The sequence below is a fragment of the Parasteatoda tepidariorum genome, chromosome 5 (genome assembly GCF_043381705.1).
Source record: "Parasteatoda tepidariorum isolate YZ-2023 chromosome 5, CAS_Ptep_4.0, whole genome shotgun sequence".
In the NCBI taxonomy this organism is placed as follows: domain Eukaryota; kingdom Metazoa; phylum Arthropoda; class Arachnida; order Araneae; family Theridiidae; genus Parasteatoda; species Parasteatoda tepidariorum.
This window is the reverse complement of record NC_092208.1, coordinates 92,096,025-92,114,382: the sequence shown is the minus strand read 5'-3', so window position 1 is coordinate 92,114,382 and position 18,358 is coordinate 92,096,025. Positions and strand designations below refer to the sequence as shown.

Genomic DNA, 18,358 nt, shown 5'->3' with positions numbered 1-18,358 from the left:
GTGTTTCTATCACCTGTCAACGTTTAATAATTTTACCGGGGGCGTTGATTGCTTATATTTTATATTATTTTGATTTATTAATTTTAATTTAATTGTATTTAAACATGCCTTCAAAATAAAATACAGTTACACTAAAAAATAAGTGTAAAGTGATTTAACATTTTAACTTACTGCAACGTTAAATCAATGAGACTCCTCAGTTTGTTTCTTTGCAATGAGACGTTTACATTCTGGAGGTAATCGGAGACAATGATACATTACAAACATTAAAAAATTTATGTCACTACCTTCGGGGGCCCCCTTTTTTTTAAATAAATAAAATTTTAATGGAACACAGATATTTTTAATTAGGGGTGTAAACCTAGGAATTTTAAATTCATTTTCAATGAAATGGGCGGCCCGGTACCATTTGATCCACGGACCGGGGGAACACTGGACTGGAGGAGTGAATCTCCTGAGAGAAGAATTAAGAAGGTTTTTCCTACTCTCTATTAGCCAGTTGTAGTATTTTTAACAGTGGCCACTTTTTCATTAAAAACATTTTTGTTTTAAAAAAGAAGAAAAAACTACATTAAGGTAAGGCAAAATTGAAAGATTTTTGAAAATACGGTAAACTTTACAAGGTTCCTTTCAAAAATGGCGAAACANAAAAGTGGGGTGCATTTTCGACCAAAAAAGTTGCGAACGGCATATAATTTTAAATCGCTATTTATTATATTTAGTCACCCTGTAGCGGATTAGCGAGCGTTAATTTTGCCCTATTGTAGCCCCCTACGTTCTATTGCTCTTTATTTATGTTTCCTGTGGAGAGAAAAAAAATGCTCAAATAATTTGTCTCAAAATTCCAGAACATCACAACTTTAGATCCATACAACGAAATCTTCTCATAATATAATCAAGACCCTTGAAATCACAGTTCAACAGGTAATTTAAAACTACTTTAGAATCATGTAACAGTTCAATTTAAAAAGACAACCTGAAAGAAATGAACTGCAATGAAACATTTACCTACCTAAATAAGTTGAAACAACATGCATGAGTCGACCCGATGTACCGATCTGTAAAGAAAACGTCAAAGTTTTGTGCCAAATTTCGCATGGAGTTTGTTGGGAAGTATATCTCTCGAACCTACTGTTACAATTTATGGTGTAATTGAAATAAAATGATCTTTCATTTAACTAAACTTTGGGATAATGAGAAACTTGCACCAAATACTGGTTAAAGAGTTATCGATTTTTTTTTTCAGTTGGGATGCTGAGTATAAATAATTAAACTATCATTGCCTCACCTTAAGCAATATGGCGACGAACAACATGAGAATTAGAAAATTGTCTTTCCAAACAAAAATGCAAAATTGCTATTTCTAAAATATCCCCTATCAACAGCTCCTGAGGCAGATAGCCGTTATAATGAAAATAGCTATTAAAAACTGTCGTTACCTCACCTATGATAATTTAGCTCTAAACACCCCTAGAATTTTTACGTTCTGATGCCCATGACTGGATTGTAAAGCTGTTTTAATGGTTGGAAGATTATTTTTTATTTAATTTTAATAATTTTTTTAAGCAGATATTTCACCTTAAAGCAATAGAGCTAATAAATATGTTAACACAGTGTATTTTTTTTAATGGTTAAACTTGGGTGCATTGTAGGAAAAACTGGACATTAGTGGACGGGACATCACGTATTTCACCACCAATAAATAGGTCAAGCATAAAACTGCTTGCTGTCAAAAATATTTTGCATTTTCGAATTTAGGATAGAACATATATATTAATTTTCAGCTATAAAAAATACCTTTTTTTGGGTCGGAAATTCGAAAAAAATCCGACGGGATTAAGAATTCTCATCTATAACAAATAACACCAAAATGATAAAATAGTCGTTCCAAACAAAAGTGCTCAATTGCAATCCACCTCGGATATTGAATATAACAATTATTAACTATCATCGCCTATCCTATCCCCATATCTCAGCTATAAAAATTTAGCAACCCTTGCAAAATTAAACCGAATGATATTCGCGTGCTGCTCTCCTAAATCCATTTTTAGACCACGAAACACATAACGATCTCGAAAAGTACCGAATTTAAGCGAAAGGCAGCGAATTAAATCGTCTGAAACGACGTTCCTAAAGCTGAAGGCTGTGGGGTCGTTTTTAACCGATACCGGGTCCCTTAATGGTGTGCTTTGTAGAAAAATTTGAAAACTTCAATTTGCCACAGTCTTAATATTTGCTGAAAATGAGCATTTCAGCAGGCAGTTTTAAATTGATTTCCCTTAGCTTACCCAGAGTTGAATCGATTCAGGGTTTTAAACGATTATTTTAATTCGTTGTTCGGCTGTTTTAAACAGGAAGCTTAATACTTTACTTTTTTTTAATGGAACCTTTATAGTGCTGCAGGTATTTTTAAATGTTGCCATAAACAACGTCGAAATTAACTGAATGTTCCTGAAATTTTGGATTTTTACGTTTATGGAATTTTTTTCTTCTGAATAATGAATTATTTTGAGAATAGTTAAAAAAGTTATCTAATGAAAACTTTACATGCTTTAAATTTTTTTAGTTAAAAAATATTTAACCTTTACCATTTGTTAAAAACTATTCGTGAAATCTCTAACCATTATTGCCTAGTGTCCTTTTTTAATGTTAGGCTTAATTTTAAAAATAATAATAAGAATAATGATAATTGCAAACTCTTGACTCTTTCTCTCAGTCTTGAAAATGAACCATATTCATGAAATCGTTCTTTTAACAGGCTCTAAATCTTTTTACAGGTTCTAAAAACGAATAATGGATCTCTCACATATTCTTATGTTCATAAAATCGTAATCCATTATTGTAACTATAAAAATGAATCATTAACTTACAGGAATTAATTTTGCTGTCGTATTTAAATATCGATGTCTTTCAAAATTTAAAAATGATAGTGAGTTTCAAGCGTTCAGGTGTTAATGTAGCTATTTATGTTTTGAAGTCAAACTTGAGAGTATATATTTTTTTTTCTCTTCACAATACGAGTAGTCTATATACTTTCCGCCATTAAAAGTCAAATACCATAGACATAAATTATTTTACATAATTATTGCTACAGTTTGACTATTTTAACTAAATTAAGCTATAATTTATTACCCTTATGGTTGAAAATAGATGGGGCACCATTATCTCGTTCGTTGCCATGGGACACGTATTTAATTTTATTTTATTACCGTCGTTAAACAGACGACCCAATTATGAGTTTATTTTTACCCATGTTCAACTCCCCAACCTTATAATTTTGAACCCGATCCAGAAGACGAGGGAACTCCTGGAATCAAGTATTGGGAGGAATTTGCCTTCGCGGTGGACTTTTTAAAGAAACCAACCCGCATTTGCTTTACATGCAGAGGAAACCCCCCCCTTCCTCTGTGGGCGGCGAGCTCTCTATCCTTTGAGCCATCACGGCTCATGAGACACGCATGTCGTGTCTCAGTTTCCGTACGTTTGGGCCGCGAGACATGGATGCTGTGTCTCAAGCACCTCAGTATATTTAGCCGCGGCGTGTACTGTGCCGTACGGGCCAATGCAGAGTTTGTATTTCAAAATGAGAAGACGGACCAGATTAGGAACTTATCCCACAATTTTTGGCAGTGACCTCGTTCTTTTTCGTAGTCGGCTTTGTAGAATATTCGCTCTAAACTGATAAAATTTCAATTGATTCTTGGAAAATTCTGGAACAGTTAGTTGCCTGTCGTCTTTGAACAGATGTCGTCGCAGTTTGCGATGAGCTGCGCGTAAGTAAGACACGACATAAGTGTCACTCATTACAAATGTCATTCCGATCTCATCAAGAAACAACCCTATTTTCATTTATGACTGATTTTATTTCACAATCACAAGTAATATTAGTAAAAAAAAAACTACACGACTCAGGGGGGCATTTTCCCCCCTTCATCATTGTGGCATCCTACGTGTTATAAGATCATATTTGTGAAAAACGAAAAAAGTTAAACCTTTTTCTCCTTCATTATTCTTACCCACATAATTCTCCAATTGGAATGACATTTTTTGACCCCATAGCCGTGGGATCTATGGAGGCATTCATTTCCAGAATTGAATACATCGCTGCCAACTCTACTGGTTTAATAAAATTCTCCTAGTTTTTGTACATTTTAGGAAATTCTCTAAAATTGAATAAGTTTCCTAAAAGAATGATGATAGATGAAGTCAGTTATTATTATTATTTTTTTTTATCAGGCTAAAAACATGAATGAATTGCAAAGGCAGAGAAATAACTTGTCGAATGAAAAATGAATTAATTTAGAACAGAAAACTTTTTTCAAAATAAATTGTTCCTCGCAGAACATTTCCTTATTTTCAATTTGATATTAATAAGTTTTAAAACTACTTGTATTGAAATAAATGTGTATAAAAATGGATGGGTATTATTGAAATATATTTATTGATAATGAAACAGCAAATTATTTTACACGCTATTATGAGCACATTAAAACATGGAAATGATATGAAATGTATTATGAAAAACTATTATTTAAAATTTACATTCTTTCTCTTGAACAAAATAAATAAATAAATAAAAAGCATAAAATTTTCTTTCTTAATTTATTAACTTATTCCTTAACATTATGAATAAAACATTCATTATCTATGAGATTTCATACGAATAGTTTATTATTATAGCTTTAAGTATAATATTTTAGATAATGCAATGTCTAAATATTTTTTAGATAAATCTATGATTTAAAAAAATATGTGATTCAAATGAATGATTTATTAAATATTTTTAAGTCATGCCAACCCAGCTTTTTATTTTTCTTGACATTTTCTGCAGCAGTTGATAAAAATTTCCCTCCACACACACACATCGGGAATACTTTTATAAATTTTTGATACAGTTAATTTATATGACGTAAAAGTGGACAAAAAGTTCCTTGTTGTTATTTTAAAAATGACACTCGTGATATAAAGGAAAACATTAACTGAAATCAAATGAGACACATTTGGAAGTATAAATTATAGTAACTCGAATGAATTATGTATCGAGGCATTGTAAAATTATATCCAAGATTTAACACATGTAAAGAAAAATTTGTAAATTCATCATTTTTGATGTCCTAAAATTTTAATGGCCCTGGGTAAAACGTCAGCGGAATTGAAGCAACATTCGGAAAGTTACTTCTGAATCTTTTAGTCCGAATATAGAAATGCATTTGCAATAGGTGGAAGTTCATTAAATGGTTATGTCATAATATTTCATGAAGTTATATGTTCTATCAGCTTGACATCCCTCTCTTTTGTATATTGAATGAGATAGCCAAAGTAGACCGTGTTTGATGTACTACATCCCTTTTATTGATAAATCTCATCTTAGGGATGGCCTGCCCCTTTCTTCCCTCTAATCGTCCGGAATCATCCGCTCCATTCCTTCAGGATTATCTGTTCGATTTCTCGAATACCCCGTGTTCTCTCTTGCATGGGAGCAGAAAATAATCTCTTTTCTCAGAAGGGGGATATGTTATACCTCTTTTTAAGAACGTTAAAGGCCGGACCTTTTTCTCTAGGCCGGACTTCTTCCCTTATCTGGCCGCCTCCAGGACCTCCTTTTCTGTCTAAGAAAGAAAATGGTTATTCCTTATGCTCCCTTTTTTTTCTCTCTCGCTCCCGTTTCTTTTTATTTCTTTGGTGATCTATTGTTCCGATGTAATGTGGCTTTGCTAATATAAAATAAAAGGAAATCTAATATTTACTTTTTTTTCTTCTTACTGTTCTCTATAACTGAAACTCCAAAGAAATGTCTCCGGTTAAATCTCTTATTGTTGGTAATAAATGAAACAGTATGGGGTTTTTCATTTGACTATTAAATTATTGTTAATTGACTTTAATGTATAATGATGCTTCATCCCTTCAAAATGTTGCGAACAACGGATTATCGTGAAGTCGGAACTCCTCGGCGTGTTAAAAGAGTGGAGGAAATAGTGTTGTGTCTGCCCTAGTTCAGCCAGTTATAAAAATGGCGACTTTCGGCTACTCTGAGTGACAGAAATGGGTGTTAGTTGACTTCCACCGGTGAATGTTGACAATCACATAATCCCTTCGGTAAATGTCTGAAATATATACTCTGTCTATTTGAGTGCCCGGTATGCCCTACAGCAATGTTTGTTTAAGGTCAACTGTCATTGCCCAGTATGCATTTAACCGGTACTCTGAATACTGATGTTTCTCCTCATCTATCCTCAGCAGATATTAAAATATCGAATGAAATATAATACTATCAAAGAATAAATTAATATCCAATGGGATATGATAAATATTTCGGACATTCACCAAAGTGTCTATGTGATTGCTGACATTCACCGGTGAAAGTCGTCATTCTCTTGATTTCGGTCATTCACATACAGAGCTTTTTAGACGGCGTTCACAACATGCACAATTCTTCATTCCACGGTTAGCCCGAAGAAAAGGAGATTTTAACCCTTCATCCGCCGTTTATCGCTGGAGGTACTTTTTGTTAGCGCCGTAGTGGGTGCGAACGAGGAGATATACCAGAGATAAATGTGCTCCAGATGTTTTGCTAACCGCGATCCGGAAATCCAAGATCCAGAAGTTTCAAGAAATCATCCATCACTTTTATGTATTCTTGTACATTTTATTTAATAATATTAGAACTAGAATTTATACTTGGCATCGCTTTCATTTGTAAATATTTTTTCTGATAGAATAATAAATATGATTAGAGATAAACAAAACTTATGCAGTATAATTTAAATTAATAATTAAGTATATAATTTACTTAGAATTTCATGTTGCGAAAGTATCAATGATTTAAATTTATAAAGACACACATTTTTTGAAATGCGTCATTAATGATTTTACTCAAGAAATTTTGCAGGATTTTTGAGTCGCAATCACCCCTGGATATGCATTCATTCATCAGCTATCATCCTATTCGAAAGCTGATCATCCTATTCTCTGCGCCATCAAGGCTTATGAATTTTTAAATAATATGCTTAAAATGTGTTGTTTTATTTATTAAACTTGGATTTGAGTCATTTAAAATGATTCCCTCTTTTTTTTTTGGAAGGGGGGACTGTAGAACTGAGAGTCTAATTTTTGCCAGATTTAATATTTTTTGAGTAACCTAGATTTGGTATCGGAAAGTGGTTAATGTATTTGGAGAAGATATTAAAATGGGCGCAAAAAAGGTTACATGTGACGTAGAATGTATCCATTTTTCATATAGAAACTACTCTCGCACTCAAGTGCATTTTGCAATGTTCTTCCTCTTTATTGCCGCCGATCAATAGCTTCATTTCGTTTATTTCATCGAGAAAAGAATTTCTCCTCTCGTTTCTTGCACTGAGAATTTGCACTTTAATAAAATGAGCTTCATCGGAAGTAGTGATCGAATCTCTTGAGTTATTTTCACGAATTCTTACTTATTGAAGAAATATATTCGCTTTTTGTCATTTAAATAATTTTTTTTTTTTTTTGATAATCAGTTCTTACGAACCAATGTTGTTGGGTGCTCCGTCAAAATACATTTAAAAAGTTTGAATGAATACCACTTCAAACATTCGCCAGGCATCGAAATGAAGATAGTCTGCAAAAGCGACACTGTCTGTATGCAACTATAAATTCTTTTATCAAATAAACCTTAAAATTGGGTTTTGTGTCAGACCTTTGAATTCGCAGGTCTAGAGCGGCATCTACTCTAGTTTTTAGTGTATCTAATGATGATGTGTATAAAAATCAGTTTCCCATTGTAGTCAATACATTTTTATTGGCTGGAAAATCACAGGGTAGGATCCAGTTTTCCCACATTCATTTTCATATTGATTTGGTTGACATCAGCTTAAAATTGATATTAGTCGTAAAGGTATTGTTTTGCTATAAATATTTTCCTATAAATACATTAAAAGTATTTACCTGTCCGGTGTTTGATTTTGTTTGTTTCCTAAATTAAGAGTTTACGAAGATTGTTTTTATTATTATTATTGTTAGAATAACGTAATTCTGCGTTACTTTTTAAGATAAAGGTTAATAAATCGGGGTCTGATCTTATGAACCGTTTTACAATTGTTATTCTTGGGTGCAAATGACATTAATATACTCTGTTATGAATGACGGTTGAAGAGATTCGTTAAGTGATTTAGAACTTAACTTTCAGATGCATGCACAAAGAGATGAATGCAAAAACTGTATTTAAAATATACATCTTTCCGTTTTATAAGCAATTGTGCACTCACCAAATTTGATATAACACTATACTTTTAATTTTGAATGTCTTTTTAAAAAATGTTTATTTAAAAAAATGATTTATGTTCAATTAATAAATCTTAGTATCATTTGGGAGGGAAATATTTGGACGTGGGAAGCGGAGGCACAAATGTTCCCTTTTAGTACACATATTTTTAGTTGAATAATTTCAACTCTCTTGTGCTAAGAAGCAACAATTATTGCGAAGTAATCATCGGGGTTGATGAACTGCAGCGAATGGGGGGCTTAGCCCCCTAGTGTATTAAATGAAAAATGAATGAGCTGAAATATGGTTTCCATTAAAATAAAAACGAAAAAGAATAAAATAGGGTTGAGAATGCTTATCATAGAAACATATTTCTTCATTGTTGGATAAAATTATTTTTTATTCAATGCGGAATAATAATGCTATTTTTCATAAATGCATATCCTTTTCATAATTTATTCATTATATTGTTAGTAGGAGAAAAAAAAACATTGTTCTGAATTTTCTTCCTTTACAAGCATTTTATTCAATTTCTTAAAAATAACGGAAATATTAAGTAAATGATGAATTATTAATTCGATACAAATTAGATGACAGGTTTCGAAAATAATAACCGGTTACAAAAAAGCGGAAGCTGCTCCCAAATAATATTCCGTGGAACATCCATTGGGAATCGCTACTTCATACTTTTACCGTTACAGCACTGAAGAGAGGCTGGTTTCAAGAAATTAGAAATTCAATCACAAATTGAGATGGATGCATTTACATCTTCTTTATTATTTTCTTACTCGAACATATATATATATATTCTTTAGAGTTTCATTCGAAAATACACTAGTACATCAGAGTTGTCATTTGTTTTTTAAACTTTCTCTCTGTCTTAATTTATAGATAAACTTAAGAAATTTCTGGAGACAACTTACTTTAACATTCTTAACGGACGTTTGTTTACATCTAAAAAAAATTCTGGAAGCATGAAACTGAAAGATATCAAGATGAAAGAATTATCTTATGACTTACATAGAGAATTAAACTTAAGGGATTAAAATGGAAGTTAACTAGGTAAAAAACGCTAAAAAGTGAAGGATGAAGCAGAGAATGTGTTACAAACTACATCACGCTCATTCTTGGCGTTAGTTTGCTATAAAAAGACACGTTTTTTAGGGCTGCTCGTCGATTGTTTGTTGTCCTCTCCAAAAACAATCAAAGCTTGTCACTTAGTACCTTTATTCATTGAGTTCATTGAGTACTACTAAAATAAATGAAAAATTAATGTTGTTAACTGGTACTAAGATAAGTTTTATTTTATATATCACACTTAGACCCGCCCAGTTCTTCAAATGCAGGAAACGTCCTTTATTTGCTTGTAAAACGAATGAAATCATATTTACCCAACCCATAAGGTCAACAAACATGAAATTGTTAAGTAAATGTTTGTCAGAAAATGTTACTTGTTTAATAGTTTTATCATAGTATTCTGTTTTTATTACAAAACTCTGCAAATAACACTCTCAGTTCAGCTTTTTTTCTTATAGTAAAAAACATAGCCGCAGAATTTCTCCCGTTTTTCTCATATGAATAAGTCTACATGGCTAGAAAAAAAAAAATTTCTTTCGTGGCGTGATAACATTTTTTTGGGTGACTAAAGCGACTACCCCGCGGCGATCCCGCCTTATCTGCGGTTAGCGCCGTGTTTATTAATATCTCCCGGTTCCAGTTTTTATTTGTTTCTTAAATATTGTGGTAGTGGACATTTTTTTCTTCTCCTTCTACGAAGCTTTTATTCAGTTCAAAGAGTATTTTTCTAGTGTAAGCGCTATGTTTAAAAATGAATGTACTTTTACGGGATGAGGATGAATTTTATTATTAGAAATTGTCCTGAAGTGTCAACTCACTTAGAAATATAATCAAGGGTAATGAAAAATTATCCATTGTTGTAGAACAGGGGTTTCCAACTTACATAAGGCCGGGGGCCGCAATTAAAAACACTAGTCAAATGGCGGGCCGCAACTTTATCAAAATTTTATATAGGACTCTTTTATGTTTGAAGGAACATTAAATATTACTGTCAGATTTTTATTAGGTTGTACAAAGCAAAAGTATTGAATTACAAATTAAAATAAGAAGTAGATTTTTAAAAATATTTAATTGCATATAAAGAAATTCTGGCTACAATAACTTTAATGTGCACCTATGTATATCAAAAAATTAATGTGAAACAGATATCATAATTGTTAAGGCATAAAACTTAAAATATTTAAAACCCATATAAATTTTCTACGACGATTGTCCTCAAAAAAATGACAACTAATATATTTTGGTTCGCGGGTCACAAAAAAAGGCTTCGCGGCCGGATGAGGCCTGCGGGCCGCCAGTTGGAAACCACTGTTCTAGAAGATGGTTGGAGTGTCTCACGAGAAGTGTTGGGTGATAGTGTCATTTTATTATTGAGATACATCATGGGTGATATTGGTATTTAACGCTGTATCGAGAATTTTTTCAGATTTCATTAACCTACATTGTTTTTTACATGCATTATTCATATGAAACCCCAAAGTAAGTGTTCTTGTTGCCTGACTGTTGATTGATAAATTTGTTGCCTAGTCACCCACAATAATACTGTATCTTTTTCGGTATAATCGCATTATTTTAGTTGTTTGTGAATTAATTGTATTCGATATCGTTGTCAGTAATAATTGCGTTATCATGTTATACGATAATAGTCTCGACATTATCGCATTGGATAGTATGTGTCAATTATTGTGGTGTGCATCGTTGTTAGTAATTTTTGTACGTATGATATTTTTCATAAGAGATGGTACACACTATATCAAGAGAATTTAAAAAAATAGTCGTTGAAGCTTTAAAAAAATTTTTTTTAAAAATTATTATTTCACTTTATACAGTATAATTTAGGTTGAGATCTCTGTTGCTCATTTTTATATTTGAATATTCAAACTAAACAAATCTAATCTAAACAAAAAAAGTTTTAAGTATAAGTAAAGCAAACAATGTCAATAATGCACGAATAATTGTATAAAAATAGAATTGTTGACTTTTGTTGCATTATTTGTGTTTTATTCTCATTGTTTTGCTTTAGTAACGAAATAATAGGTCTATTTTTGTGCCATTGTTTGGGTTTCTTTTTCCCATGTCATTTTGTTTTATTTATTCAAATCTAGATGAACAATGTTAAAAATTTTGGAGTGTGTTAAACTATAATATCGGTCAAATGTGCCGCTACGAAAATTGGGTGCCTGGTGTGTAAAAACCGTATTATCGTACGTCTTAAACTTGATGACACAATAATGAAGTTATTGAACGAAAATATGACCTTGAACCTTATTGGAAATGTCCTTGTCAAGATTGTAGCAAATATACATCGTATTAGGGTATAGAGTGGCACAGGAGTTTTGTGACTGTATTAGAAAATTAACAAGAGTTATTAAATGATAATTTAACTATCAGAAAATGGGTTCAACGTTGTATCATAATATCGGAACTTGGAGCCACAATGCGGCGACAATTGAGTCTTAATGCAACCATAAATAGTTATATTGAAGATTGATTCTGTTCATAATATCGGAACTTGGAGCCACAATGCGGCGACAATTGAGTCTTAATGCAACCATAAATAGTTACATTGAAGATTGATTCTGTTAAAATTGAATCATAATAACTTGTAATTTAGTTTAAAACAATTTATTATAGTTTGCGTGCGTGTCATGTAGTGTTGGGAGATTTCGCAAATTTACGTTAAATTCAGTGCCCTCCCGTAATTCCCGTTCTCCGTTAATTCCCGTACGTAAGATTTCAAGTAATTGGGCATGTATGTGCACATTCGTCAGTTCTGGCGGAATGCGCATGCGCTCTTGAAAAAATGTCAAATTCACGTTAGTGAAAATAAAAGATTTTGCAAAAATTCGTAAGTTAAAAACGCTAACATAGTGGAATATAATTTTTACTTGTCTTTGACCACAAAATGAAAACAAATATTTACAATGGATGTAGACTATTTTTTTAAAGCATACGATTCAATGTGCTTTGCTCTACGTAAAACTGCGGATCTGTGAGCAGAAAAATAGGGTAGATTTATAGATTTTGATGAACACACTATGGAAAGAACACAATAACAATCTATTCAGCGATGCAGCTTATTATTATTATGTTTAAAGAAATATTATTGGACTTCAATTGATCAACTTTTTTTTAACTAAACTGTGTAGTTGAAATAAATATGATTAATAATTTTGAAATAACGAAAATATATCTAGTTTCTTATGGAAGTAGTGCAGTTAGACAACGATAATGTTAAATAAAAACCAACAAAATAATTTTTTTATTGAATAAACTATTGTAAGATCACACGATTCATTTCTGAATGTCATCTATACTTGTCACAGAAGGTAAAACAAAAGTTCCCAAATGACGTTTAAGTTCTAAAAATATTAAGTTTTACTCAAATGAGTCGTAAAATTTCTGTGTAAAATCTCAGCATTATCATATTTTTTGTTGTTGAAAATTTCGTGAAATTTGCTAAAATTGTAGAGAATGTTAAAAAATACATTCATTCGGGCACTATGTTTCAAAATGTAGTTCTTTATTGCGTGTCCACTCTACATTCTCTTTTGTGCAGATGAGAAATTGAAAGAGGTGTTTATAATTTGAGACATCAGAGAAAAAATAAATAAATGATGGAGTGTGGCGTGCGGCTGCCGTGTAGCGCCGCCACCCTTTTTCTACCTTCCCGAGACTTCACTTATGGAACAGTCGCGGCCGAAGAAGGTCGTGCAGTGAAAATCACTTGCTTAGCAGTCAAATCGTCTGCAGTAGTGAAAACGGGTTGTTTCGTGTCTTCCAATAATATTTATCCAGTATTATTAAACTTCGTTTATAAGTGATATATCAAGAAAAAGTTTCCAGACGGTGTGCAATATCTTTAAGTATTAAGGAATTGCTGTTTTAAATGCAAACGATATTTTTGGAATTTCGTGACTGCGCTTGCAAACGATAGTGCGTGCTGTCGTTCTTGTTGAAGAACATTCAATCTGAGCTGACTGTGGAATAAAGAATGTCCTTTTTGTTATTTAAATCAGATCTAGACCAAATGTGTGTTGGATTTTTAAATCAGTGTTGCTTCTGACGGTTTTAGCTTGCATATAAAAAAAAAAGGATTCTCAATATGTTAGATTTTTTAAAAGATGAAATCTAATTATTATAATTCTTTTAAATCTTTTTATATGTAACTAAAATTTTGCTTGATATTTATAATTTTTTCTTCTTTTAGTAATTTAAATTTTTTTGAACTCTTTTTTTAAATGTAATTTTATCGTTTTAAATTTTGCGGTAGTTTTACTTTTAAATCGTTTCATTAATTATTCAGTGTATTTTGTTACATCTCTTTGTGGTATTTAATTTTCAGTTTTTTCCCACTCTTAATGAATTGAGATGTTTTAAATATTTATCTAATGATTCACCCGCAACAGATTCAGGAGTATTTTAGAATAGTTAAATGATTTTTATTCCTCTAATTAGTTTACTTTTGAAGACATAGTTTGGATTTGTTTATGGTGCTGTGAATTTTTTGTTGATGCTATTTAAAGAATTTTTAATTGGCTTCGGTTTAGTTTTTTAATTTTATTATTTTAGTTAACTTCATTGTATATTTTTTTTTTAGTTCTTTCCTATTTATTGCCGTAGAATATTTTAATTAAAATACATATAAACAAAAACTTGCCTATTTGCGAGAAATATTGTTGTCTTTATCATGCTTAAAGCTCGGAAGTTACCAGTTTCATTTTTCATTCATGACAATTTTGTGACATAAACCGAAATGTTGTCCGTACATGAAGTGTGTCCAATGTGAGATGCCGAAGTGTGTGGGGTGATGGGGAGGAGCCATGTGTTCCCTCTGTCCCCTCAAGAAAAGACAAACCAAAATGGTTCGCTTTGACTCTTACGTGGATACGATTTCTTATTTGGAATATGCAAGCACTTGCAAGGTAAGCTGAGTTCTATAATGTGGCGCTGTTCTAAATATGAAAACTTTATGGTCAATTGTTTTAACAATTATCTTTTCTTTTACCCCCCCCCAGTACTTATCGTTTATATGGATCGAGTTAACGCCAGCACCACCATTGGTACTTATAACCAATAATTGCCAATGTATTGTAGAAAAAAATAGATATTTAGCAATATATCGCAATATTTTCCACTATAAATNTTCGAGTTATAGCGAATTGACTGTATTTAGCAATATATCGCAATATTTTCCACTATAAATTATATCTTTTTTACTTAGGTTATTATTTTCTATACTGAAATAAAATTTGTCAACACTCGGAATACTATCGCGTTGAGTAACTATCGTTAGATTGTAATATTTTATTTTATAACCCTAGTTGAACAGTCGACCCAATTTTGGGTTTACGACTACTAATGCTAAACTCCGTAGCCTTGTCATTTTGAACCCAATTCAGAAGACAAATTGACTCTTGGATCAAGTAGTGGAGAAATTTGCCTTCGTGGAGGACTTATGGATGGAACTAACCTGCATTTGCGTTACATGGAGAGGAAGACTACGAGGACCTCCCACGGTTAGCAAGAGGGCTCTGACCTATGATCCATCCACCACTGGGGATATTTCCCGTCATCAATGTGCATCTGTGCGAGCCGGATGCGGAATTCGTATCGACCTTCCATCGCTGGGATTCGAACCCGGTTTACCTCAGTGGAAGGCGAACGCTCCATCCCCAGAGCAATAGCGACATTAAATAATCACTAATGCATTTTGATATAAAATTATCAGTAATGATCACAAAATTTTTGTATTCAACGCAAATGACTAACAGTTACGATCCCCATATTGCCGTATTTGATACACATGTGTCTATAATTCGGTAGCTGGTGACCTCCTAAGTAAACCAATATCTTTCCTGTGTGTTGGCTACTCGGTCCTTTAACAGCTAAGTCTCCTTCATTCACTTATTTTAATATGAATTTACTTGGAAATCCTTCATACTCTTTCATCCATTTATTATTTTGAAATGATTTACTTTAATATCTTCTTCATGAAAATACTATTTTCGTAATATAATCATTCTCTTATCTTCATTAGGATGTATTTCATTTGAAATTTTTTTTTGTACTTTTCAATCCCCATATCAGTATTTTTAAAGTTCTTCTATATTTACAAATTTTATCACTTCATTTATCATAATTATGTACGTTCGTTAGGGTCATTAAAATTTTACGTCAGCATATTTTTGGCAAATTTGTATTCTCCCTCCCCACCAAGTCGGCCAAATTTCAGCAAATCATAAACCCATTGCGAGATCTCCCTGTTTTTACTTTGTCTTTCATTGTAGTCATCTAGCTTTAAGATTAAATTCAATTAAACAGAATTTGAATTATTTTTATAAATTTTTGAGTCCAATAATTTCTTAGGAATCTTTTTGTTGTTGTTTGTTTTCCTTTTGTGTTCAAATTTTTTGGACCTGCGAAAGTCTTCGGAGAAATTTTTTTTTTCCACGTGCAATTTTTTTTATTAAATTTTTTATTTTGTTTTTAAGAAAAATTTTGCAAATAAGGGGATTTTAAGTTCCTTACATATGAGCATACCCCTCCTCCCCTCTTGTCAGCAAAAATAAGTAAACCACAGAACCCCCTTTAGATGCATACGTAATATTTGAACGAACCCATAGTATTGCTGTGCATTTCATAAAATTGTTGTAAAAAGTACAATTATGAAGTTTTTTTTTTAAAAAAAAATTACTGTAAATATTTTATAAGAGTTTCAAAGTAAAGCAAATATTATTAACTATCCAAATATTGATATGCACAATCCGATAAAGAGATTAACGTTAAGTTGAGGAAAATTTTCTAGTTTATGGTTGAAACAGTTTTTTGTAAAAGAATGTCAATAACATACATTATCTAAATTTTTAAATCGCTGATTTCAGCACACTATTTTTCAAGGTGTCAAATGATAGCATTTCAAATTCTACTTAATTTTGTTTTGAAACTATTATTTAATTTTAAAGGCTCATTATTTAATTTTTGAGGCTTATTTAATTTTAAAGGCTTATTATTTAATTTTTTTAGGCTTATTATGTTAATTTTAAAGGCTTATTAATTAATTTTTTAGGCTTATTATTTAATTTTAAGGGCTTTTATTTCATTGTAAAGACTTTTATGTATTTTAGTTTTTGTGGCTTATTATTATTTAATTTTAAATGCTTATTATTTAGTTTTTGAGGCTTATTATTTTATTTAAAGGGCTTTTTATTTAATTTTCCTTATAGCTCACCGAATTAAATGGTCCTGCGACAGTTTTTAAATATAAATATTTTTTTGTATCGTTTACATTTATTCATCGCTTCAATTCAGAATACTGTTCAATTCTCTATTGTTTTGAAAAAGTAAATTATGAAACTTTACTGTCCTAAATAGCTCAAATCATTGCGCTATTTCATATGCAGAATTTGTTAAGACCATAGTAGGTGCACTTTGTTGTAATTTTTTTTATTTATGTTAAAAAAGAAATGAATAGCTTTAAGTATTTTATTTAAAAGTTCCTTACGTTATACAGCCATCGATACAGCTTAGTTACAGCCATCGGAGGCCGGGATAGCCTGTTTGGTAGAGCGTTGGGCCCCTGTCTAAGAGGTCGTGAGTTCGATCCCAGCAGGCCGAAGACTTCCCGTGTATTTAATGGTGACTGGTGCACGTTAAAGCTGTCGGGTCCTCCTCAATGTCTCCATAACAAATCAAACCTCTGGGGGTACCGAATTTGAGATAAATCGTTCGGGTGAAAATTACGATGTGTGTATGAATGGATCCGCCCTATAAACGGGATGTGACGTGGATGTGGCTAAATCGTTTTCTTGAGCATAGATGGCGCCACTGGAAAGCAAGAAACGTACCCACTGCCTTAAACCAAGCAGGCTTTCTGGTTTGGCAATTGGCATTAGAAACAACACAACAGCCATCGATATGATTGAAAGACTTCAATAGATTGTGTTTTTAATAAATGAAATAGTCAGTATAAGTCCATTATAATGATAATTCGTAGTAGCAGATAGAATTATAGTTGTAATTTTAGTAAACAGCACCCAGTCAGAATTTTTTTTTTTTGGTTAATGCCGGGGACTTGGGTCTGTTTCCCATTGACCTCAGAAATGCCAGAACTCCTACTCTCTTCTCGTTACCCAGTGAGCATCTAAGGCTAAGCCAAGGAATATATAATGTGAGAAGAAGTCTAGCTTCTCCGATGCGTAGCAGGGGCCAGCAAGGTCCCTCCGTATGACAAGAAAAGCGCCAAAGTTTTTTGATCCGACGCATGCGCACATCTTTCATCCATCGTAGCGTCTCTAAGCTTGTTTAATAACAAATTTTTCGCCATCGTTAAAGTGACTGTTTAAAGTGACATCTTTAAGTGACGGATATCTATTTAAATTATACACCTATGTTAAAATAATAAATTATATTTATCTTTTAATGAATTCGTCACAAGTAGGACTGAATTAGAAATTATATATCGTGATCGATATTAGAAATTATATATCGTGATGCATCGTCAGTTTTGCATCGCGATATAGTATTTTTGAATTTCATTTACTTGTAAGGCACAGAAAGTCAGATTTCTATCAATACTTCATACTCAGATTGATTTAAATCAATTTATAAATTTGAAGATATATATGTTTTGCTTAAGAAAGATATTAAATAAATTGACTACAATGTTCAAATCTTGCTTAAAATATTTATTGAAATGCTTGTTTAGAAATTCATAATACGCGTAAAACAAAGTGCTAAAAACTTTTTTTAAAGCGTTTTTTACAGATTAATATTTTCTTGTACTATTATGCATAAATAGTTGCATAATTATTAAGTTCGATCGTAATGTTCAATTTCTAAATGAAACGTTAAAAATTATTTGTATGTTTAAAACAAAGTGCAAAATAAATTTTAGGAGAAAAAAACGCTTTTAAAACACTATTTTTTATTATTATCATTTCGGTTATTATAGTTCATTTACGTCACACTAGAGCTGCACAATGGGCTATTGGCGACGGTCTGGGAAACATCCCTGAGGACACAGCAATATTATGCCAT

At 31.9% G+C, this 18,358-nt stretch overlaps 1 protein-coding gene across 6 annotated transcripts in view; it reads left to right on the top strand.

The window, feature by feature from the left end:
* LOC107440719 (discs large 1) overlaps nucleotides 1–18,358 on the top strand; it is a 242,056-nt gene that overhangs the window by 44,852 nt on the left and 178,846 nt on the right. The window contains exon 1 of one of the 6 annotated variants that reach the window (XM_043044040.2): nucleotides 13,005–14,244. The exons of the other annotated variants lie outside the window; for them this stretch is intronic. Within the exon in view, the coding sequence (XP_042899974.1) occupies nucleotides 14,143–14,244 (102 nt within the window). The 5' untranslated portion in view covers nucleotides 13,005–14,142. Of the gene's footprint in view, nucleotides 1–13,004; nucleotides 14,245–18,358 lie in introns of those variants that run through there. 6 annotated transcript variants of the gene reach the window in all.